Raw genomic sequence first — 19586 nt, 5'->3', positions numbered from 1 at the left:
GCAACTAATAAATATTATACTTGCACTCTCTGTATTTCGGCAGCAAAATTCAAGGATTGAACCTCACCAAAATTCAAGGCCTTACCGGATGGTTTGTTTACTATATAATCATCGTTCCCGAGAGGAACTTCTTCAATTGATTTTCTTGAATTGATCCTTTAGAGGCATACCACTTCCTGGTTTTGCATGATCATCAATATTGTATTTGTTCTTCTAATTTAAACCCCTCGTTGTTCTTTTGAAGTGATACGGACAGTAATACAATATACACAGTTAAAGTATTTGTAACCATGCCTTGAGAAATTGTATTGAAATTAATAAAGAAAATTGCAATTTGGGGGAGTTATTAATACCAAGATAAAGATAAAGAAAATGGGAAGGGTTTTGTTGGAGATGGAATTGAATTTTCTTTTTTTGGTGAATGATGAAATTGAAACGAAGAAAAAATTGCAATTTGGGAGAATAATTGGATGATGATATGGAGATGCATCACAGAAAACTTAATGATTTGCTAATGATTATGGTTTGGCATTTAGTCCATATGGAATGGATGGTGAAAACCAACAACGATCCCTTTTGCTTTTTGTCTGATGGTGTGACCATGGAACTGAAAGAAAAAGAAAAAGAAAAGCAAAATTAACTGAGCATTAACGGTGTTAAGAGGGAAGGGAAGTGTTAATCTATTTTATAAAAACTTAAGGGAGGTCAGTGTAAGTTTTAAAAATAGAGGGGGTGTCAGTGTCATTTTAATAAACCACAGGGGAGGTGACTGTAATTACTCGGAAGTTATAATTGAATATGTATGCATCGTTCGGTTATTTAATGTCATTTAACTTTTTATATTTTATTATTTTGAATAAATTTAACTTTGAAATTAATTTTGCCAAATATATTCAACAAAACTCTAAAGTACAAAAGGATATTCTTATTCTTTCAATAAAAATTATAGTAAGATGTTAAATGTATTTTTGAATCCATTTTCGAAAGAGTCAATTTTAATTCTAGAGATAGATTGAATAACATTGAATGTCTCAATATTTTTAGTGCAAATAGTAGTTACATATTTTTTTTTGGTTTGCTTAAATTGGTCTTATATTTATTTAGTTTTACCCTTTTTACATTGTTATTTTTAAGTTTTAAATTAATTATTTTTCTTTTAATTAATATTTTTTAGCAAAAACATTGACGGTTCGATCTACCAACCCTTCGGCCCGTCATAAAATGGGGGCAAGGTAAGATTTTCAACCTTACATATCTAGTTGATCCGCCCCCTCTGCTCCATTTTAGATGTGTTAATGATGGACGTGAGGTGGCCCGTTTTACCATTCATATATAAACACATCTAATAATATTCGATTTTATGTAGTTTTTTTTTTTTTTTTGGACAATTTACAATTTCACTTTAGACGGGTTTGAATATGAACACCTCTACTCAAAATTTTCACTTAACTTCCACTTGAAGAAATGCAACTTGGGTGATTATTTGTGTGATTTAGGCTTTTATTTTTCTTATCAATTAGATTAAAGTAATACAAAAAAAGTCAAATAACAAAAAAATCTATTTTTGATAATAGATAACAAAAAATATGTCTTTACCATTCGTCTTTTTTCTTTTTACACAAATAAAACTAAGCAAAATCATTAATGATCAAAATTATAATACAGGTCGGATTGTCGTAATGATTTTGGAGAATAACAAAATATGTAGTCTCCTTCAAAAAAACAAAATATGTAGTCATTATTCCTACTAGAGTGAGTTATTGCATTAACTTTAAGAATACGATAAACTACTCCTAAAATTTTAAATAAGAAGTCAGTACTCATATTATTGCTCCTATTTAAACATTGTCACTCTCGTGTATTAACTATTAAACTTGAAGAATATGAGATGAGATGGTTCCTGCTTCATGGAATTGGAGGATATGAGAGTGTTAGTTGATAAAGGATTGACGGTGCATCAAATTTTTGTGTAACTAGTAGAGAAATTCAATGATGTGCAAATAGTTTTTCATCACCACTTTGTTTGATTTAATTAAAGCTGTAAAAAAGAACGAAAAAAATATGGAAAAATAAAGCATCTGATTTATAGTACGGACAGTTCCAACCCATAATAGCCACTGTCCATTGCAACCTTGTCCTTGTTTTGTTCATTTTCCTCATTTGGACTATGCATTAGGAATTACTAACACCTGAGACCACTGATTACGTTTCCTCTTTATCTTTTTAAGGTTGTCATTTTCCGTCACATCATTTTCCATTAAAGACAAATTATTGATCATTGTAGCATTCAATCGTCCTTGCCTTTGTTGTGTGATTGATTGGATGACAATAATGACATTACTAATGGTTTGTTCCATTATCACCTGGATTTGCACCAACACGAATGTAACTCTTCAATTAAGATTGTTTGTAGTTCACCATCAACTAACATGAAGAGCATCAAGATGAACTTGGATCTGAGAGAAGAGAAGAGAGCGACTGAGAGCAACGGTCAACCTAGGGTAACCCTAGGGCAACTGCGCTGAAGCGTTTCACCGGCAGGGGGGGGGGGGGGTGTCCCGTCAGGGTGGCAGATATTGGGGGGATGGGGGAAATTGGTCTGTGGTGCGGTCTCGGAAGCGGAAAGCGATTCAACCGGAAGCGGGACGACGGGACAGGTTCAGGGATTCATATGGTTTCGACGAAGCAGGTAGTGGGTTGGAGGTTCGGCAATCTAGGTTTGATTCTACTGTTCTTCATTGGTCAACAAAAGACTCGGCAGTAGGAACTTCTTCTATGGGCATCTCAGGCAAACGTGCGTCTGTACCAGATGTGCGTTTGAACGCGAGAGGTTTGGAACAGGATAGCGATGGTTCTGATCAATATGGCAGAGACAACAATTCAATTGGACGTAAGGTTTCCTACTATTTCACTAATATTCCAGAATGTATTCCTATTTTCCTTTTGAGACGGCAGTTTGAGGTTTGTGGCATTCTGACGGATATATGGCTTCATTCGCTTTTCCCATGTCAGGAATTCTGACAAGTTATCTCGAGCTTTGACAAGTTATCTAAGAACATCTCTTTCTATATAGGTTACAAGAGATGAATCAAATGTTGTAGCATGATACCCGTGCATACGGACGGGTGAGCACGTTCCGCTCTTTTTTTTGGAAGCAAATCGTAATTGCATAGAAATTAAAAGAAAATAGATCTATGTATTGTTATATGAATAAAAATATAGACATACGTACAAATTGCACAAAATTATTTCCGTATTAAATATGAGTAAAAATATAGACATGTGTATAAATTTTAAAAAACCGGTCCCCTTATTAATATATAAACTAAAATACAGACACATGTATAAATTAAAAAAATAGGTCATCTTATTAATATATGAGTAAAAATATAGACACATGTATAAATTACAAAAAAAAAAAATGTCTTTATTTAATATATGAGTAAAAATATAGACACACACATGTATAAATTATACAATGAACCGATAAAACTAAAAAAATAAATAAAATAAAAAATAAAAAAAAAGGACCTAGGCTGGTGTGACACTTGCCACACTGTACCTTGAAGAGGTCCGCCCTGCTTAAAAGTCAAAACACACTTTCTATTAAGTATATATAAAGTGGAAAAAATCATAATGGTAACAAAAAATGACCATTTATTAATTAAAATAATGGTAACAAAAAAAAAAAGAATATTAGATAATCACAGTTATTAATTAAATTAATAATTAAAAAAATGAAATGATAAACTAGTGGAGGACGTGGGCATGTTTAGTGGGGTGAGGCAGTAACTGCTACAACCGCAAAAGTCTCCGGAACATGGAATAGTGTATGTGTGCGTGTGTAGCAAAGATTTAGGAGGAAGAAAAGAAAAAGTGAAGCATTTTCAAAGGTAGTAGAAAATAAATAAACGAGAATGTAAAGTAGTTGTGTGTCTTGTTTTTTAATGAATATTATAGGTAGAAAAAGAAAAATGCATGGGAAAAAAGATCAAGAACATGTAAGGAAAGGTCCATGGAAAACAGAAGAAGATGAAGTGTTACTTCATCATGTGAAGAAGTATGGTCCAAGAGATTGGAGCTCCATTCGATCCAAAGGTCTTCTTCAAAGAACTGGCAAGTCTTGTCGTCTTCGTTGGGTCAATAAACTTCGACCAAACCTCAAAAAGTATGTTATCCTTACTTCACTTTCATCTCTCTTCTCATTATAGTTTTTGTTTTGTTGCTTGTAATCGCAATCTATGAAACATAGACACATACACCGAAACATGGATATGTCTGTCACTCGACACTGACATTGAAAATTATTTGAGAAAATGAGATAATTAAACGAAATTATGTGTTGTAGATGTTTTTTCTTCATTGCTTGAAAAATATAATTTCGCTTTGGTGTTGTTTTATGAAAATTTACAATCATAGGGTTGCTTCTTTATGTTCCAATTCTTTAATTTTTTTTTAAGTTTAAATAAGAAATTTCTTTCATGGGTTGTCTCATTTTTGTCGAGCCTTTACTACAAGTGATCAGTGAAGTTTCTTCTCTTGATATTTAGTATTATGGATCCAATTCTCCATCGATTGTTCATAATTTTAATACACTTGCATAGTACATTGGTGCATGTTTGGTTACTTAAGTTTACATCGTTCAAATTAATTATTTGATGGGTTTTTATTGATTGGTATAGTTATTTATTTGATTTTTGTGTTTCTGGTCTCTCTCTAAAAGTGGATGCAAGTTTACAATAGAGGAAGAGAGGATTGTGATAGAATTGCAGGAACAATTTGGGAACAAATGGGCTAAGATTGCATCCTATTTACCAGGAAGAACAGACAATGATGTCAAAAATTTCTGGAGCAGTAGACAGAAGAGATTGGCTAGGCTTCTCAAAACATCATCATCAACAACCTCAAAGTCACAAAAAAACAAAGCCAAAGTTTCTTCCCATGTTCCATCTTATGAGGTAATTACAAAACACAATGGTTACTCTTTTTCTTGTCTTTTCTTCGAATTCGTGTTCTCTGCATTCTCACCCTCAGCCACATCCGTAGCCGTTGGATCAAAATTGGACAATGTTGATTTCAAACTCAATATTTAATTTTTTTAAAATATAAAAAATATGCATTGTCTGATCTTGATCCAACGGCTGCATATGTAACTTCCCTCTTGAATGCGGGAATGTGACCCAAATTCTCATTCCGTTTTCTCTAAAATTCTTATATTTTTATTGAAGGTTCCTTATAAGTTCAGTTCTTCATCAGAGGGAGAAACATCATCAAAGCCTCAGTCATATTCATTACCATGCATTGAGAATTCCGATCAAGTTATCAAAATAGTTCCATTATTGGATCTTAAAAAATCCGAGCAACCTAGTTTCGAGGCGGACGCAAATTACGTTGAACAAGAGCTCACCCTTTTTGATCAGAGCTATAAAAGCACTGAACACATTGCATTTCCTCAGATCCCAGAACTCCAAACTGATTTTACTTTTCCAATGGAAAGAGTTGATGAACACCATTTATTTGACGTGTTTGGTCCCTTGGAAACATCAGAGTTTGGAATGGTTCCTTTTTTTGAGCCATTAAGGAGTTTCAAAATTGATAATTTCTTTGATGATTTTCCAGAGGACATGTTTGATCACATTGAGCCACCTTCAAATCACTCTAAGCTCTGAAGTATGAAGCCATTGTTATCTGGTTTGTTTGTTGTAGTTGTGTTTACATTTTGCATTGGGGGCTGAAAAGTATTTGTAACACATAGAATTTGGTTAGTCATTGTAATTTGGGATTATTGATGATACCAATATCATTTGTAGGGCAGTTGCAAATGCAAATGTCCATAGTGCTTGTTATTTTTGTTGGCCAACTTGTCAAAGGGTGAAGCTTTTGCATTATTTAAGCACACCTTTGGGAAATTGTAGTTGTTGTCTTTTGATCTTGATAAAATATTTTATGCTATGTTATGTATTATTAACACTGCAATGATATATAGATGCTTTTCAAACGAGAGTACTATAGACTTAAGTCCTACATTAAATCCTGTAATCAAATATATGACCTAAATATAGTTTATATATGAAGTGTAGACAATTTTCACCTTAATAGTTGTTTTTGTGGAGATGAGTTTAGATTACATATATTTAAAAGTTGTCTAATATGGTCATTATATAAAGTTGTATTGGAAGAAATAGCTTAAGATTAGCTTATGTAATGTTTTGCTAATTGTTGTAGACTACACTAAGTGTGGTTAAGTAGTCAGAGTTCTCGATAAATATTAGTAACTGCTATGTAGATGGGCACAATATGACAAGATGGAAAAATATGGCTCTTTTTTATTCAAATGTTGGTTGATAGTGTTGTAAAAATTGACACAAACCTAACTCGACTGGCATCTTTCAAAATCATTACAAAGCAATTTGATTTTTCAGATGGGTTTTTGTTGGGAGGTTTTGGGGTTTGTTCCTCCGTCATTTTGACATCATTGATACGATTCATTGTTTAATACTTGAGATCGTTGTGAAATCTCATGCAATTAGAGCTGTCAAATGGGTTAGGCCGAATATCGTGCAATGCAATGTATTTGAATGGGCACAAGAACCTGCAAAATGAAACCAACAATGAAATTTGAGACGCACAAAAAAGCATTATTCTCAAATATTTATATGATTAATTGTGCAAACCCTCAGGATTTAAGAGATGCCTCTCTGTGGAAACAAGAACAACAACAAGAATATTTTTGAAAGAAGATGGAAAACCATATAAAATTGAATAAGTAAAATAAGTGTTTCTCAAATTCTTGTTAAAATGAGTCAAGCTTCACATAAAAATAGGGAGAGTAGTTAGCTAAAGAGAGATAAAAGGGTTAGTGGGGGTTAAACTAAGTCAAATATATGATATGGCCAAAAGGATTTGACCAAATCAAATATTATCACAAATAAAGAATAATATAATATAATTTTCTAATAAACTAAATTTCCATATTTCTCAATTTTTTTTTAAAGATCTATATTTCTCAATGGAAAATGAGTCATAATATATATTTTTTTAAAAAAAAAATATGAGTCATAATGTAATATGATTAAAACTTAATTTAGAAATCTTGACAAAAAGATAATTTTGAAATGCAATTTGATTAGGAAGTAGAAGTACCCCCAACCACCACAAAAGAAAAAGATCCAATCCAATAAGAAGAAAGCCATGAGGAATACCGAGTGTCTCCGGCTGACAAGTGACTGCTAATTCTGAGACTGATTCATTGAATGAAACAAGTAGCAAATTAAGTTATCTGAAATTGAGTTTCATAAAAGGGGATAGTACAATATATTTTTTTTTTTGAGCAATGGGATAGTACAATATATGTTTGGGGGAGGGTTATAAGATGAAGAAAAGTTGATAAGAATATTACAATGCTTGAAAAAGTATATAAAAAAACTTTTTACAAGGGTGTCATGCACATTATTTGTCATTATTGTACAAATAAGTAATATTTTCACCATTAAATAGCAACATAAAAAAATTGTACCCAAAAAATAAATAGCAACAACAATTCCACCATTTTCTATTTCTTTTCTTCCTATGTTTACTAGTCAATCAAGAAAAATATCATATGAGTGAAGAAGAATATGCAGCTCAATTTCTTCTAATAAACCAAGTGTGCAGTGTGCACAATGGAAAAGTCATCTAGACATTGGAAGCCTCCACACCTCTGATTATTTTCCTCTCAAGAAATTTTGAGCATACTCCAAAGAAATTTGGTTTTTCAACTGGTTCGAGATCACGTCGGTATTGGTCAGAGGTTTATGGGTTTAGGTCTACCCCATTTTGGCACCATTGATACAAGTATGATACTTTTTTTTTTTTTTGAGGGAACAAGTATGATACTTAAATTGCTTAAAATCCTTGAGATTGTTGTGGAATCCACACGGGATTTAAATTTTGGATCACATTCTAAAACCCCTTGAAGTGTTCTTAACTCAACAACTTGCATGAGACAAAACATGTCTTATATAGTCATCACACGTTAATTTAAATAAGGGAGATGTTAACGAGTGTGCCACTATTTAAGAACCATTAATAGTAAGTTTTTATAAAAATATGTCTAATCAATGCATTTGAATTTGTAACATTTGATTTTTTAAAAAAATATTTTCTAAATTTGGGATACTTAAGGAGTACCCTCGGAACACTCGTTACCAAGACCCTTTAAATAATTTAAAAGAATAAACATTCTATATAGTCTCTAAACTACACCCTGCATTCAACTTAGTCTCTAATCTACGTAATATAATTAGTCCATAAAGTATATAAAATAAAATCTATCAATTTAATTCTTGCTACTATGTTATAGACTAAATTGATGAATTTTATATAGTTTATGGACTACTTATTATATTTACCTAGTTTATGGACTAAATTTGAAAAATGGTGATAGTTTATGGATCGGTTTATTCTAATTTATAATCCTTTAAAAAGTGTCACAACGTCTCCGTGAGCATAGCTCAGTTGGCAGGGACATGCATTATTATATGCAGGGGTTGGGGTTCGAACTTCGGACACCCCACTTATTCATACCACCAGACAAAAAGGTAAATTCTAACCACCAGACTACTTTTTTTTTTTTTTTTTTGTTTATTACAAAATCGATAAAGTTTTAAAAGGTTAGCAAGACAAATCATAACTCATGGATAACCTATGCAAGTAACCAATCGATATAAATTTCTTTTAAACATTTTTCATAGGTCACGTGCACCGCGTATTAAAAGGAGTATCAGACACTAAATATAGACACCTCCTCGGCCGAGATACAAATCCATTGATTTGCAATGTTGTAGAAGATTAATTCATTTTACTAGACCCAACCCCACTGGTAACACAAGTACTATAACAATGCCAGAGTTTCTTTTTTCTTCCTTCTTTTCTTTAGTATTTCATTTCATGCTCAAGCTTGTTTGCTTGATGAGAAAACAAAGACAACTTAGTTAAAGCGCAAATAAAATAATCTCACTTTGGTTCGTAGCCACATTACATTATTCATTATTATTGCACAACTAAGCAATATCTTCATAATAAAACACTGGATAAAACAGCAACATAATTCTTTTCCAAATATCTAATTCTTTTCCACCTATGTTTACTATTCAATCAAACCAAATATCATAAGAGTAAAAGAAGAATATGCAGCTAAAATTCACCTACTGAATAAATCATGCACAATAGAAGTCATTTGGACATTGGTGGACAGTGGACTCCAGGGTAAAAATAAGTAGAATGAAGAGTGAGAATCTGGAGTGTTTAAAGCCATTATGAAGTATAACGAATGTCTTTGCCAACGGACTATTAGATTTAGATGGAATATTTTACGCCAGTTTGACCGGTATTAGTAAGTACTTCGAATTCTCCTGCTGTAAATGACTGATCTTTCTTGAAAATCGGGCGTCTGAGTTCCACGTATCCACAATAGTCAACTTCATATACTTCAGTACCCTTTTTGAAAGAAGAAAAAGCTACACCAACTCCTTCTCCTGCATAAGGTGCAGTTCAATTAGAATTCAACTTGTAAAAACGAGGCACGGTATTCTTTCAATCTTTCATAGACCGGTGTGTTCGAACTCTTTCATACTTTGCAGCATCGTTGTCAATTACGGAAAATATCAGTTTGTTCAAACTTCGCTACAGAACAGTGATATAGCTCCGCTATTTAACAACATTTTGTACTATAAATAGCATTTTGTGGAACACTAGCGATTTCTTCAAATTTGGCGATGTTATACCCAATAGTTAACAAAGCAGAAAACTATACTTTGGTGATTATCATGTAATTAAGGGGAAGGGCTAGAAAAATATTGCATTCACAAAAAAGGCGGTTTTCAAGTGTTATAAAACAGATATCCCTTATGGACAAGAAATTCAATACGATACATACCATGTGTGACAAGGAGCAAATTTTCAGTAGGATGTTTATCAGCAAGGTCTTTAACTATTTTCTCATATCTAGCCCTCGTGTCCGAAAGCGGCTCCTCCCACTTAGGCAACTAAAGTGAAAAGTTCCTCAAACACAAAAAGTAATGATCATATTATATAATTGTCAAGTGCCAAAAATGTTTTGCAATTGAAAATGAAAAATAATCTATTATACCTCTTTATAGATCCTTTCTACATTTTTATCCACTGTCCCTGCAGGAAGCATGGCCTCGCGCTCTGCTATGTTGAAACCCCAATTTCCATCTTTAGGAGCCACCTCAAGCCTGATTGCCCTCCGGCTCATCATTTCACATAATCCATATTCTACAGAGACCTGCAATTGTGGAGGTGAGTTGGAGAATTTTACCAACTAAATGGCTGATGTATATGTGCATCAACTACTTGGGATTTGTATATTGTTATAATTCAATAATGGAAATGAAATACCACCTCACTCTTTACACTAATAAAATTCTATATTTTTATTTTCACTATAATGTGAGTGTATATTCAGTTTTCATGAAAAGGTCAAGATTTAAAAGTTGTATTGAAGTGTATACTTCAAGCATCAAATATAGACAAATCAAACATTATCATTGGATGCAGTGCCATAACTGAAATCTATTCAATGCAAATCAAACAAATTATTGGTGATTGCCATGTGATGTGAACAAAATTATAACTGTTATTTGGAGAACAGATGACTAGAATATATACAAGAATAGTTAGTGCTTACACAGCAAGAACCACCTCTGATAATAAAATGTATTGTAATTCGGAACTGAATTTCATTTGTGTCCATGTCAACTTGCAATCACTATTAGTGTGAGTCTAGAAGAGTGTTTGGTACAGGTGATTTTGGATGAAATTAAGTGATTCATGTTTAAACAGTTTTGTTTCAAAGTAATCAAACATCTAAAACTTTAATCTCAATCTAAAATAATAACGTCTAAAACAACGCAAAATCAACTGATAATTTCCAGGACAAAATTTGGGTGAATTTCCTTATGTGCTTTTGATGCTATTCATAACTTCCCATAATGTCCTCAAATTCATAATGTTTTCAAAGTTTGTTATAAACATAAAAAATCAAAATTTTATAGCACACATAAATCTAAATTTCCATGCACAAACCATCACATCTATAATGACTGACCTTGAGTTTGGAAGGATCGATGGGAAGAGAATCACCGGTAAGAGCTTCAGGGTTATCATGGATGGCGGAGAGAGCGATAACAGCTTCCTTAGCAGTTTGAATACAACGAAGAAAAGGTGAAACAAAAACACGATGAATTGGATAACCGAAAAGGTTACGAAACTTGCGAGCTGTACAGAAAGCACGAACACGACCCTCTTCAACGAGAGGTGGGTCCCATGGTCGTGGTGCTGTTGATATCCATAATGGATCGAAATTGTCGATGCGATCTCCGTGTCTCATTACGATTATGTTTTGGTATTGTGTTTGGTTTTTTGGTGTTTTTGGATTCATTATTGTTTCTGATTTTGATGATGATGATGATGAATTCATTGTTTGTTTCTGCTTGATTGATTGATTGATTGATTGAGAGAATGGTGGTTGATTCCCAGTTTGAGAGTTTCCACCAAGTTTTGATTTCTGTTAGTTACCAATCACGATATAAGACGTGTTTCTCTATTTTGTTTTTTTGTTATGTAAATTAATAATGGAAAATAAATGATATTTATAAACCATTCAACAACTACACAAACAAATTATAATTTTTTTTTTTAACAACTCTCAGCATATTCTCATTGTATTATTATTATTATTTTTTTTTTTATTTATTTGATTTTTGTGTCAAAGCATGATTTTTTTCTTATATTTTTATTTGTCTTGTAAGTTATTTAAAATATGGTTGTCCAAAATAACAAAACTCTTGATGAAACATATATGTGATGAACTATATAAAGAATTGTGAAGTCAATGAAGATAAATTCAATTGTTAGATATAAAAATAAATTCTAAAACTTTTATTACTTGGCTCTCCAATCTATTTTTTTTGTCTTTTGGATTGGATTGGATCCTCTTCATGTGCTTAAGTCTAAGACTTTTTTTAAAAGAAATTATGTTAACATCTTTGATTTATGTTCCTTCAAAAAAAAAAAAAATCTTCGATTTATGTTAACATCAGCATTTTTTAGGAATCGATTTTTTTATACTACTATAATAAAATTAAGAAGCGATTCCAAAACTATCTTGATTCATTGTAGTTTTAAACCAAAACAGAGGTTTCAATTCAATTTACAATGAAACTCAATTATTATTTTTATATGAAGTTAAATATGAATATCAATTCTATGAATAAATTCAAGTAAAAGAGGTTTCTTTTTTTGGTGGTGGCCGGGGTTTGAACCACGGACCTAGCATATTTTATGCATTATCATACCAACTGAGTTAAGCTTACGAGGACAACTAAAAGAGGTTTCAAACCAAAAGAGATAGTTTCGATAATAATAAAAAATCAAATAGAGAGTTATAACTCCTTTATTGATTCCTATAAATTCATCAATATTTCCATAACAATGTAAATATTAAGTGATAAAAAAAATGGAGACCAAAACTGACATAGCCTTAGTTACAGTTCCTGTTTACAGCCATTTACCCTCAATTCTTGAATTCGCCAAACGATTGGTTCATCTCAACCAAAACATACATGTCACATGCATCAACCCCACATTTGGTTCTTCTCTATCCAACAATGTCAAATCCCTCTTTCAAACTCTTCCATCAAACATAAACTACATGTTCCTCCCACCGGTAAATTTAGAAGATTTACAACAAGATATTCACTGTGCACTCAAAGTTCAAGCAACTATATACCGTTCTGTTCCTTCGATTTACGAATTCCAATGCAAACCTTGTTGCGCTTGTTGCTGACGGTTTACATAATGAAGTGTTACCATTAGCCAAGAAACTCAATATTTTGGCCTATTCATATTTTCCATCCACAACCATGCTACTATCACTTTGTTTGCATTCTTCAAATATAGACAAAACAATTTCTTCTTCGTACAAAGATCTATTAGAACCATTAGAGATTCCTGGTTGCATACCAATTTATGGTACTGATCTCCTGGAACCTATGCAGGATCGATTGGGCGAAGCGTACAAGATTTTTTTTGAAGCTAATGATATATTCTATTTAGCTGATGGTATAATGGTTAATAGCTTTCTTGCACTCGAAGAAACTACCATAAAAGCCTTGGAAAAAAAAGAGGGTGAAGGAATTCCTTCTATTTACCCAATTGGTCCTTTTGTACAAAATGTGTCATCCGATGATAGAAGTGATTTTGAATATTTGCGAATTCCTTCAATTTGATTTTTTGTCATTGTGGTTGGAATTCAACACTTGAAAGTATTGTAAATGGAATGCCAATAGTAGCATGGCCATTGTTTGCTGAACAAAAGATGAATGCAACTTTGTTAAGTGATGGTTTGAAAGTGGCTATTAGGCCTAAAGTTAATGAGAAAGGTATAGTGGAAAGGGAAGAGATAGCTAAGGTTGTAAAGAATCTAATGGTTGGGTGAAGATGGAAAGGAAATTCGCTAAAGAATGGAAATGTTGAAAGGTGATGCTATTGATGCTTTGAAGAAAAATGGATCTTCAACAAGAACTCTTACACAATTGGCATTAAAATGGAAAAGTTTAGGATTCACATTTAGGAACTTAAACTGATATTGGGCTTAATCGACCCAATTCATGAATTAATGGTTAAGATATTTTAATTAGCATTTTGATATGTTAGCTGTTATTTTAAATATTTTGAATTAATTAAGACTTCATGTTAGATCACTTGTATTTATTTGAAAACAAAAATTTGAAATTACAGTAAACAAGCCCCTAGTATCCTTTAAATGTACTATTCCCTAAGCAATATAGTTCTCCAACTTGAGTCTAATCGAATCTAACACGTCATGAAATAAACAAAAATTGCACATTTTTCACAAATACTCCAACACATTATATTATATATTGATTATAGTTCCAATATATTGACATGTGAAGTGTGTAAAAGAGTGGCATGATACTAGATGTTGGTGGCATAAATGAATAAATTTTCATATGTTCATTGACTAAGTCTCAAAATTCATTGATCCATGGAGTAAGAGGCAAAGAGGATAAAATTCATCAAGAGTGAATCATGGATCCAAATCCAATTAAGGATTCTTAAACCGCTCACAACATAAATTAATGGTATTGTATATTACTCACTATCTTGAAGTGTAAATTACTCTGTCTTATTTAGTTAACCAAATCAACCTTTCATTAACAACTCCACTAACACAGATAAGAGCCTAAACTAATCAAATTTCCATGGAAAGAAAAACACACATTGCTGTGGTTTCAGTCCCCATTGTGAGTCATCAAATAGCAATTTCTGAGTTCATCAAGAAACTCCTTAATCTTGATCCTAACAAGTTTCACATCACCTTAATCATTCCAGTACTAGATTCACTTTCCAATGCTTCCAAATCCATTATTTCTTCTCTTTCTTCTCTCAATGTAGATACCATTGTTCTTCCACCAATAAACTTGCCACCAGAAACTGTCCCTACACTCAAATTTCCTCTTTCAATGTCTCTAACTATGCCATCTATCATTGATGCATTGAACTCAATAACATCGTCATCAACAAAAACATCAAAACTAGTTGCTATAATAGCTGATTATTTTGCCTATGAAGTGTTCTCATTTGCCAAGAAACTCAACATTTTATCATATACATATTTTCCTTCATCAGCCACAGTTTTATCACTTTGTTTTCATTCAAAAGTTCTAAATGAAACAATTTCTGGTGAATTCAAAGACTTGCAAGAACCAATCAAAATCCCAGGTTGTGTACCGATTCAAGGAACCGATCTTCCATCTTCATTTCAAGACAGGACTAGTGAGTCTTACAACCATTTTCTTCTCCGTTCCAAAGGGATAAATCTTTGCGACGGTATATTAGTCAATAGCTTTGTAGAATTGGAATCACAAGCAGTTAAAGCCTTGATTGAAGAAAGCATCAATGTTTCTCACCCTGCTGTTTATATGGTTGGACCAATTATGCAACAAAATTGTGACAATACTCAAAATGAGTCACAATGTTTATCATGGTTAGATGAACAAAAACCAAATTCTGTGGTTTTTGTTTCATTTGGTAGTGGTGGAACAATTTCTCAAAACCAAATGAATGAGTTAGCATTAGGATTAGAATTGAGTTGTCAAAAGTTTCTTTGGGTTGTGAGAGAACCAAATGATATACCTAGTGCTATTTATTTTGATGTTTCTAATTCTAAAAAAGATCCTTTGAGTTTTTTACCACAAGGGTTCTTAGAAAGAACAAATAAGCAAGGATTTTTGGTTTCAAATTGGGCATCACAAGTTGAGATTCTTAGTCACAAAGCTATAGGTGGATTTGTTACACATTGTGGTTGGTTTTCTACACTTGAATGTGTTGTGAATGGGGTGCCAATAGTAGCTTGGCCACTTTTTGCTGAGCAGAAAATGAATGCAGCCATTCTAGCTGATGGGATTAAAATTGCTTTAAGGCCAAAGATTGATAATGTGAGTGGTGTTGTGGAAAAAGTTGAAATTGTGAATGTGTTGAAGAGGTTAATGGTAGGGGATGAAGGAATTGAGATTCGTGGAAGAATGAAAGTACTAAAAGATGCTGCAGCTGATGCAATGAAAGTAGATGGATCTTCCATAATCAATATTTCTCAATTGGTCACAAAATGGACAAAGATGGAAGGTTGTGATGAAAATTAGTTTCATATTTTCTCTACGTATGAATGTAATGTATTTTTCTTAGCTTGGTTCTGTTTTAACTTTTGCATGAACGAACAAATAAATTCTACTATCATATTGTTCATTTTAATATGTATTTATTTTTCATTATATTGAGTCTATTATATCTTAGAAATTACAATACCACTAAAAGAAGGTGGGATATTTTTGCAAGGAACATTGACAAGTGTATGGTGTTATTTTTTTTGAAAGGAAGTATGGTGTTATTGACATGGGATCGTTTGGACCAAAAATTAAATTGGCAATTAATTATGGTCATTGCAGAAATGGTAGGTCGGTATCGGACAAAAAAGAAAAAAAAGAAAGAAAGTGTAGCTTGGTGCAAAGAATGGTGTACGCTAGATTCGAATCCAGAACCTTGATTAAATCAGAAGAGATCCACGCTATCTCATGTAAGTGTTATTGGGTAAAACCTTGATTAAATCATAAGAGATCCACACTATCTCATCTAAATTTAAAAATAAGTTCAAAGTTCAAACTTCACTGTAGGAGAGAGAAATTATTAGTAATAATGTTCATATTAACGGTTATTTTAGAATCATCTTTCGATATAATTTGAACTCTATCTTTCAAGATTACAAAGTCAAGTTCTTTTCATTAAATTGACATTTCTTGCACAGTTTAATTGATAGAATCATGAATGGATTAATGTGTAGGTTGGCTCAATCTTAATCTTTTTTTTTTAACAATCCAAAATGAAATTTAAATTACCACTGATGATTCATCTCGCACAAGATGTGCAAAAGAGAAACATCACAAAATAATACAAAGTCTAGTCACGGATGCCAAAAAAAAAAAAGCACCGAAGTAGTGAGACAAAAGAAACATGAAGGCTAGAGCCCAACACTCATACAAGATAAAGGATGCCGCCACCATTCATGATAGCTAAAGACAAAAGTAAGCATATTTGCCCTTAACCAATGGAAAGATAACAGTTTAACCTTTTCTGATAAAGTTTTAGTATCTGCAACCCTTTGATGAAAAATGTGATTGTTCCTTTCCTTCCAAATAATCCAGACACAACCCATCTAGATTATCCGAAAGAACGTGTATGACGAACGCGGAAGGCCAGCCATCTGGCCGAACTGAAGAAAGTGGTAATTACTCCCTGCTGGAGCAACAAAAAAAAATATGCAGCCACTGCAAGACCTCGGACCACACACTGCCAAATATGTCACAGCTGAAAAGAAGGTGATCCGCAGTCTCCACAGCACCCCCCCTTCAACCGTCGTGAGATAGCGATAAGTCCCCTTAATAGAGTAATCATTAATGGGATCTATGAGCCACCTCCACCTGTATGAAATATGATCCTGCAAAATAATATCTGAAGGTGAGAAAAACACAAGAAGGGGGGTTGAATTGTGTTTTGAAAAATTCTTCGTTTCTCCTAAAAACTGAACACACTGATCAGAAGCTAGGTGAGACAGCTTCTGAAGTGATAATCAGAATCTAAATGCAGCGGAATAAAACAGAGAGAGAGAAGAAGAACGACACAAAGCAATTATACTGGTTCCTTCCACAATCCGGAAGTAGTCCAGTCCCCCTTGCACTTCCAAGGAGATTTCACTATGAGTAATATCTGATTACAAATGCTCAAGCACACAAGCAAGAGACTTCCTTTGCTCAAGCACACAAGCTAGAGACTTCCTTTGCTCAAGAACACAATCAAGAGACTTCCTGCTCAAGCACAACTGCAAGAGACTTCCTAACTAAACAAAATTACACAGAAAATTGTTTAGGGTTGAACACTTGATATACAATCAGAGGTGCTCACAATACAAATCAGATACAGACTCAATGGACTTAAGAATTTCTAAGATATGACTTTGAGACACAGAAATTCTAAGTGAATGCAGAACAATTTCAGCAGAGGTTTGGTACTTGTGAAAATCTTGTGAGTCTTTCGTTCAGCGTTCTTGCATTACCAAAACTCTAAGTCTTCACTCCTTTATATAGAGGTGTGAAAGAGACGTTGTGAAATTGCCAGCACACCAAAGAGTCGTTGTTGAAGCTTGATCTTTCACCAATGATCTTTTGCCTGATTTGGTTGTTGTCCTACGAAGAACCAATTTGAAATCCATTCCTTATCCAAAGGAACATATATGCAGGCGAGACCGTATTCTGGAGCTGTTTTCTTGTCTTGTAGCGTGGACACAAAACAGAGTAGTGGAGAACGTGGCTGTACAATTCGTACAAAGTACAATGTCAACGCTTTCGTCCAAATTGCAAGCACAGGCCTTCAAACACCTTTGAAATGACCGTTGCAATGTTCCACTAATTTTCTGCTATGTTTTCGAATCCAATAGACAGCTTTTGCAATGTAGATCCTTCAATCTTTGAATGTTTTGCAAATCCAGTTGATCTTCAGCTTCTGGTGAAATGACTTCTGATGAGGCAGCTTCTGATGAAGCAGCTTCTGATGATGCAGCTTCTGCAGCTTCTGATGGTGCAGCTTCTGACGATGTGGCTTCTGGACCTCTTGTCTTCAGAAGCACTATTCTTCAGGAGCAGCTTTACTTCAGGAGCGGTATTTCTTCAGGAGCAGCTTGACTTCAGGAGCGCTTTGCCTTCAGAATCATCTAAGCTTCATTTCCTTTGCTCTTTATTTGCTCATTCAGAACCAATGATGATGTAACTTTATAATTATGGTCCTGTACACTTGAACAAATATTAGCTAGTCCAATTTACAATTTTTAATACCTTGTTATCATCAAAACTCTTTAAGGTTCATTGTTAAACACATTTTGTTCCAACAATCTCCCCCTTTTTGATGATGACAAACAAAAGTATTTAAAATTGATCAATTGTTGTTAATCTAATTAACAAGTTGACTTTGGGGTTCTGAGGTTTGTAAGCTCAAAGTCTGAGGTTTGTAAGCTCAAACTCCCCCTGAGTCTGATAGTCTTTAAGGTGAGGTTTGTAAGCTCCCCCTAAGTTCTATCCAGGTTAATTAAATTCATTTTTCGCACAATAAAAATATCAGAGCTTTAAAAAATGAATCATTGAAAGAATTAACTTATAGATAAGAAGAATGGTTCAATTAATTTTACTTGAATTTTGATACTCCTTCGTTTGTTCCAATAAGGTAAAAAAAATGATAGAAGTTTTTCAAAAATTTCAAATGCCATTAATGGGGCTCAGAGCCTTTAAATACTTGTCACATATACTCCCCCTTTTGTCATTATCAAAAAAAATAATAATAAATCAAAAAAAATAAAAATAAAAAAAAAATAAGCATAAAAGACAAAAAGATTTGAGAAAAACTCAAACAAGAGAGAGTATACAAGAAATTAATTAATTCAATCAGATCAAAATATATGAGCATGAATATCCAATTATCAGAAGCAACTAAGCAGTCAGAAGCAGTAAGCATTCAGAAGCATAAAAATAAAACAAGATGGTTTCAGAAGCAAAGACTAAGAATTTAAAACAAACAACAAACAAAATAACACAAAGGTGTGCAACTAAGGGTTGGTTTGTTGTTGTTTCTTCATCTCCTCCATTTCTTCAATTTTCTTTTGCAACAGTTCTTCAAGCTGTTGTTGCCTCTGGAGAAGAGCCTGTTCCCTTTCTCTAGCCTCTTGCTGCTGCTGTGCCATCTGTTTCTTTAGAAGCTTACACAACCTTGTTTCTCTGGTCAAGTAGTCCGTTTCTAAGAAGAAAGGCTGGTTTGCCAGGAGCAGTGTAGAACTTCTTACTCTGAGACTCTGATTCAAAAACTCCATTAGCCTTCTGACTGAAGCTTGCTTGACTCTGATGCATTTAGCCTTGATATCTTCAATAAGCTCAGCTGCCCGGTTCTGAAGAGATGCCCAGGAG

The 19586-nt window shown here is 33.3% G+C and overlaps 2 protein-coding genes and 2 pseudogenes across 3 annotated transcripts; 3 read left to right on the top strand and 1 right to left on the bottom strand.

Annotated features, from left to right (window-relative positions):
• The first annotated feature begins 3840 nt into the window (after positions 1-3840).
• Positions 3841-5981, top strand: DUO1 (myb-like HTH transcriptional regulator family protein). Its single transcript, XM_085734137.1, has 3 exons — positions 3841-4168; positions 4724-4958; positions 5229-5981. Exons 1-3 carry the CDS (start codon positions 3948-3950, stop codon positions 5667-5669), a joined length of 897 nt encoding a protein of 298 aa, XP_085590263.1. The 5' UTR covers positions 3841-3947; the 3' UTR covers positions 5670-5981.
• Positions 5982-8972: 2991 nt separating this feature from the next.
• On the bottom strand, positions 8973-11564 carry LOC146896283 (uncharacterized). Its single transcript, XM_085732922.1, has 4 exons — positions 11111-11564; positions 10130-10288; positions 9917-10025; positions 8973-9515 (listed from the first exon to the last, which is right to left on the bottom strand). Exons 1-4 carry the CDS (start codon positions 11480-11482, stop codon positions 9337-9339), a joined length of 819 nt encoding a protein of 272 aa, XP_085589048.1. The 5' UTR covers positions 11483-11564; the 3' UTR covers positions 8973-9336.
• Positions 11565-12520: 956 nt separating this feature from the next.
• Positions 12521-13292, top strand: LOC146896282 (hydroquinone glucosyltransferase pseudogene; annotated as a pseudogene).
• Positions 13293-14001: 709 nt separating this feature from the next.
• Positions 14002-15831, top strand: LOC146896281 (hydroquinone glucosyltransferase pseudogene; annotated as a pseudogene). The gene has a single exon (XR_015023054.1). The product of XR_015023054.1 is annotated as a hydroquinone glucosyltransferase pseudogene (transcript).
• The last annotated feature ends 3755 nt before the right edge of the window (positions 15832-19586 follow it).

Source organism: Medicago sativa, chromosome 8, assembly GCF_051527215.1.
Source record: "Medicago sativa cultivar Bolivia chromosome 8, Bolivia_mono, whole genome shotgun sequence".
Lineage (NCBI taxonomy): Eukaryota > Viridiplantae > Streptophyta > Magnoliopsida > Fabales > Fabaceae > Medicago > Medicago sativa.
Note: the sequence above shows the minus strand (reverse complement) of the source record. Positions and strands in the feature narration are given on the sequence as shown.

Excerpts from the sequence above, each read along its gene's own strand:
- DUO1 (XM_085734137.1), top strand. The coding sequence starts at position 3,948 with ATGAATATTATAGGTAGAAAAAGAAAAATGCATGGGAAAAAAGATCAA. Across the intron at positions 4,169-4,723 it reads CTTCGACCAAACCTCAAAAA|TGGATGCAAGTTTACAATAG; the intron begins GTATGTTATCCT and ends TCTCTCTAAAAG. Across the intron at positions 4,959-5,228 it reads CCCATGTTCCATCTTATGAG|GTTCCTTATAAGTTCAGTTC; the intron begins GTAATTACAAAA and ends TTTTTATTGAAG.
- LOC146896283 (XM_085732922.1), bottom strand. The coding sequence starts at position 11,482 with ATGAATTCATCATCATCATCATCAAAATCAGAAACAATAATGAATCCA. Across the intron at positions 10,026-10,129 it reads TAGAAAGGATCTATAAAGAG|TTGCCTAAGTGGGAGGAGCC; the intron begins GTATAATAGATT and ends TTTTCACTTTAG. Across the intron at positions 9,516-9,916 it reads TTTGCTCCTTGTCACACATG|GAGAAGGAGTTGGTGTAGCT; the intron begins GTATGTATCGTA and ends CACCTTATGCAG.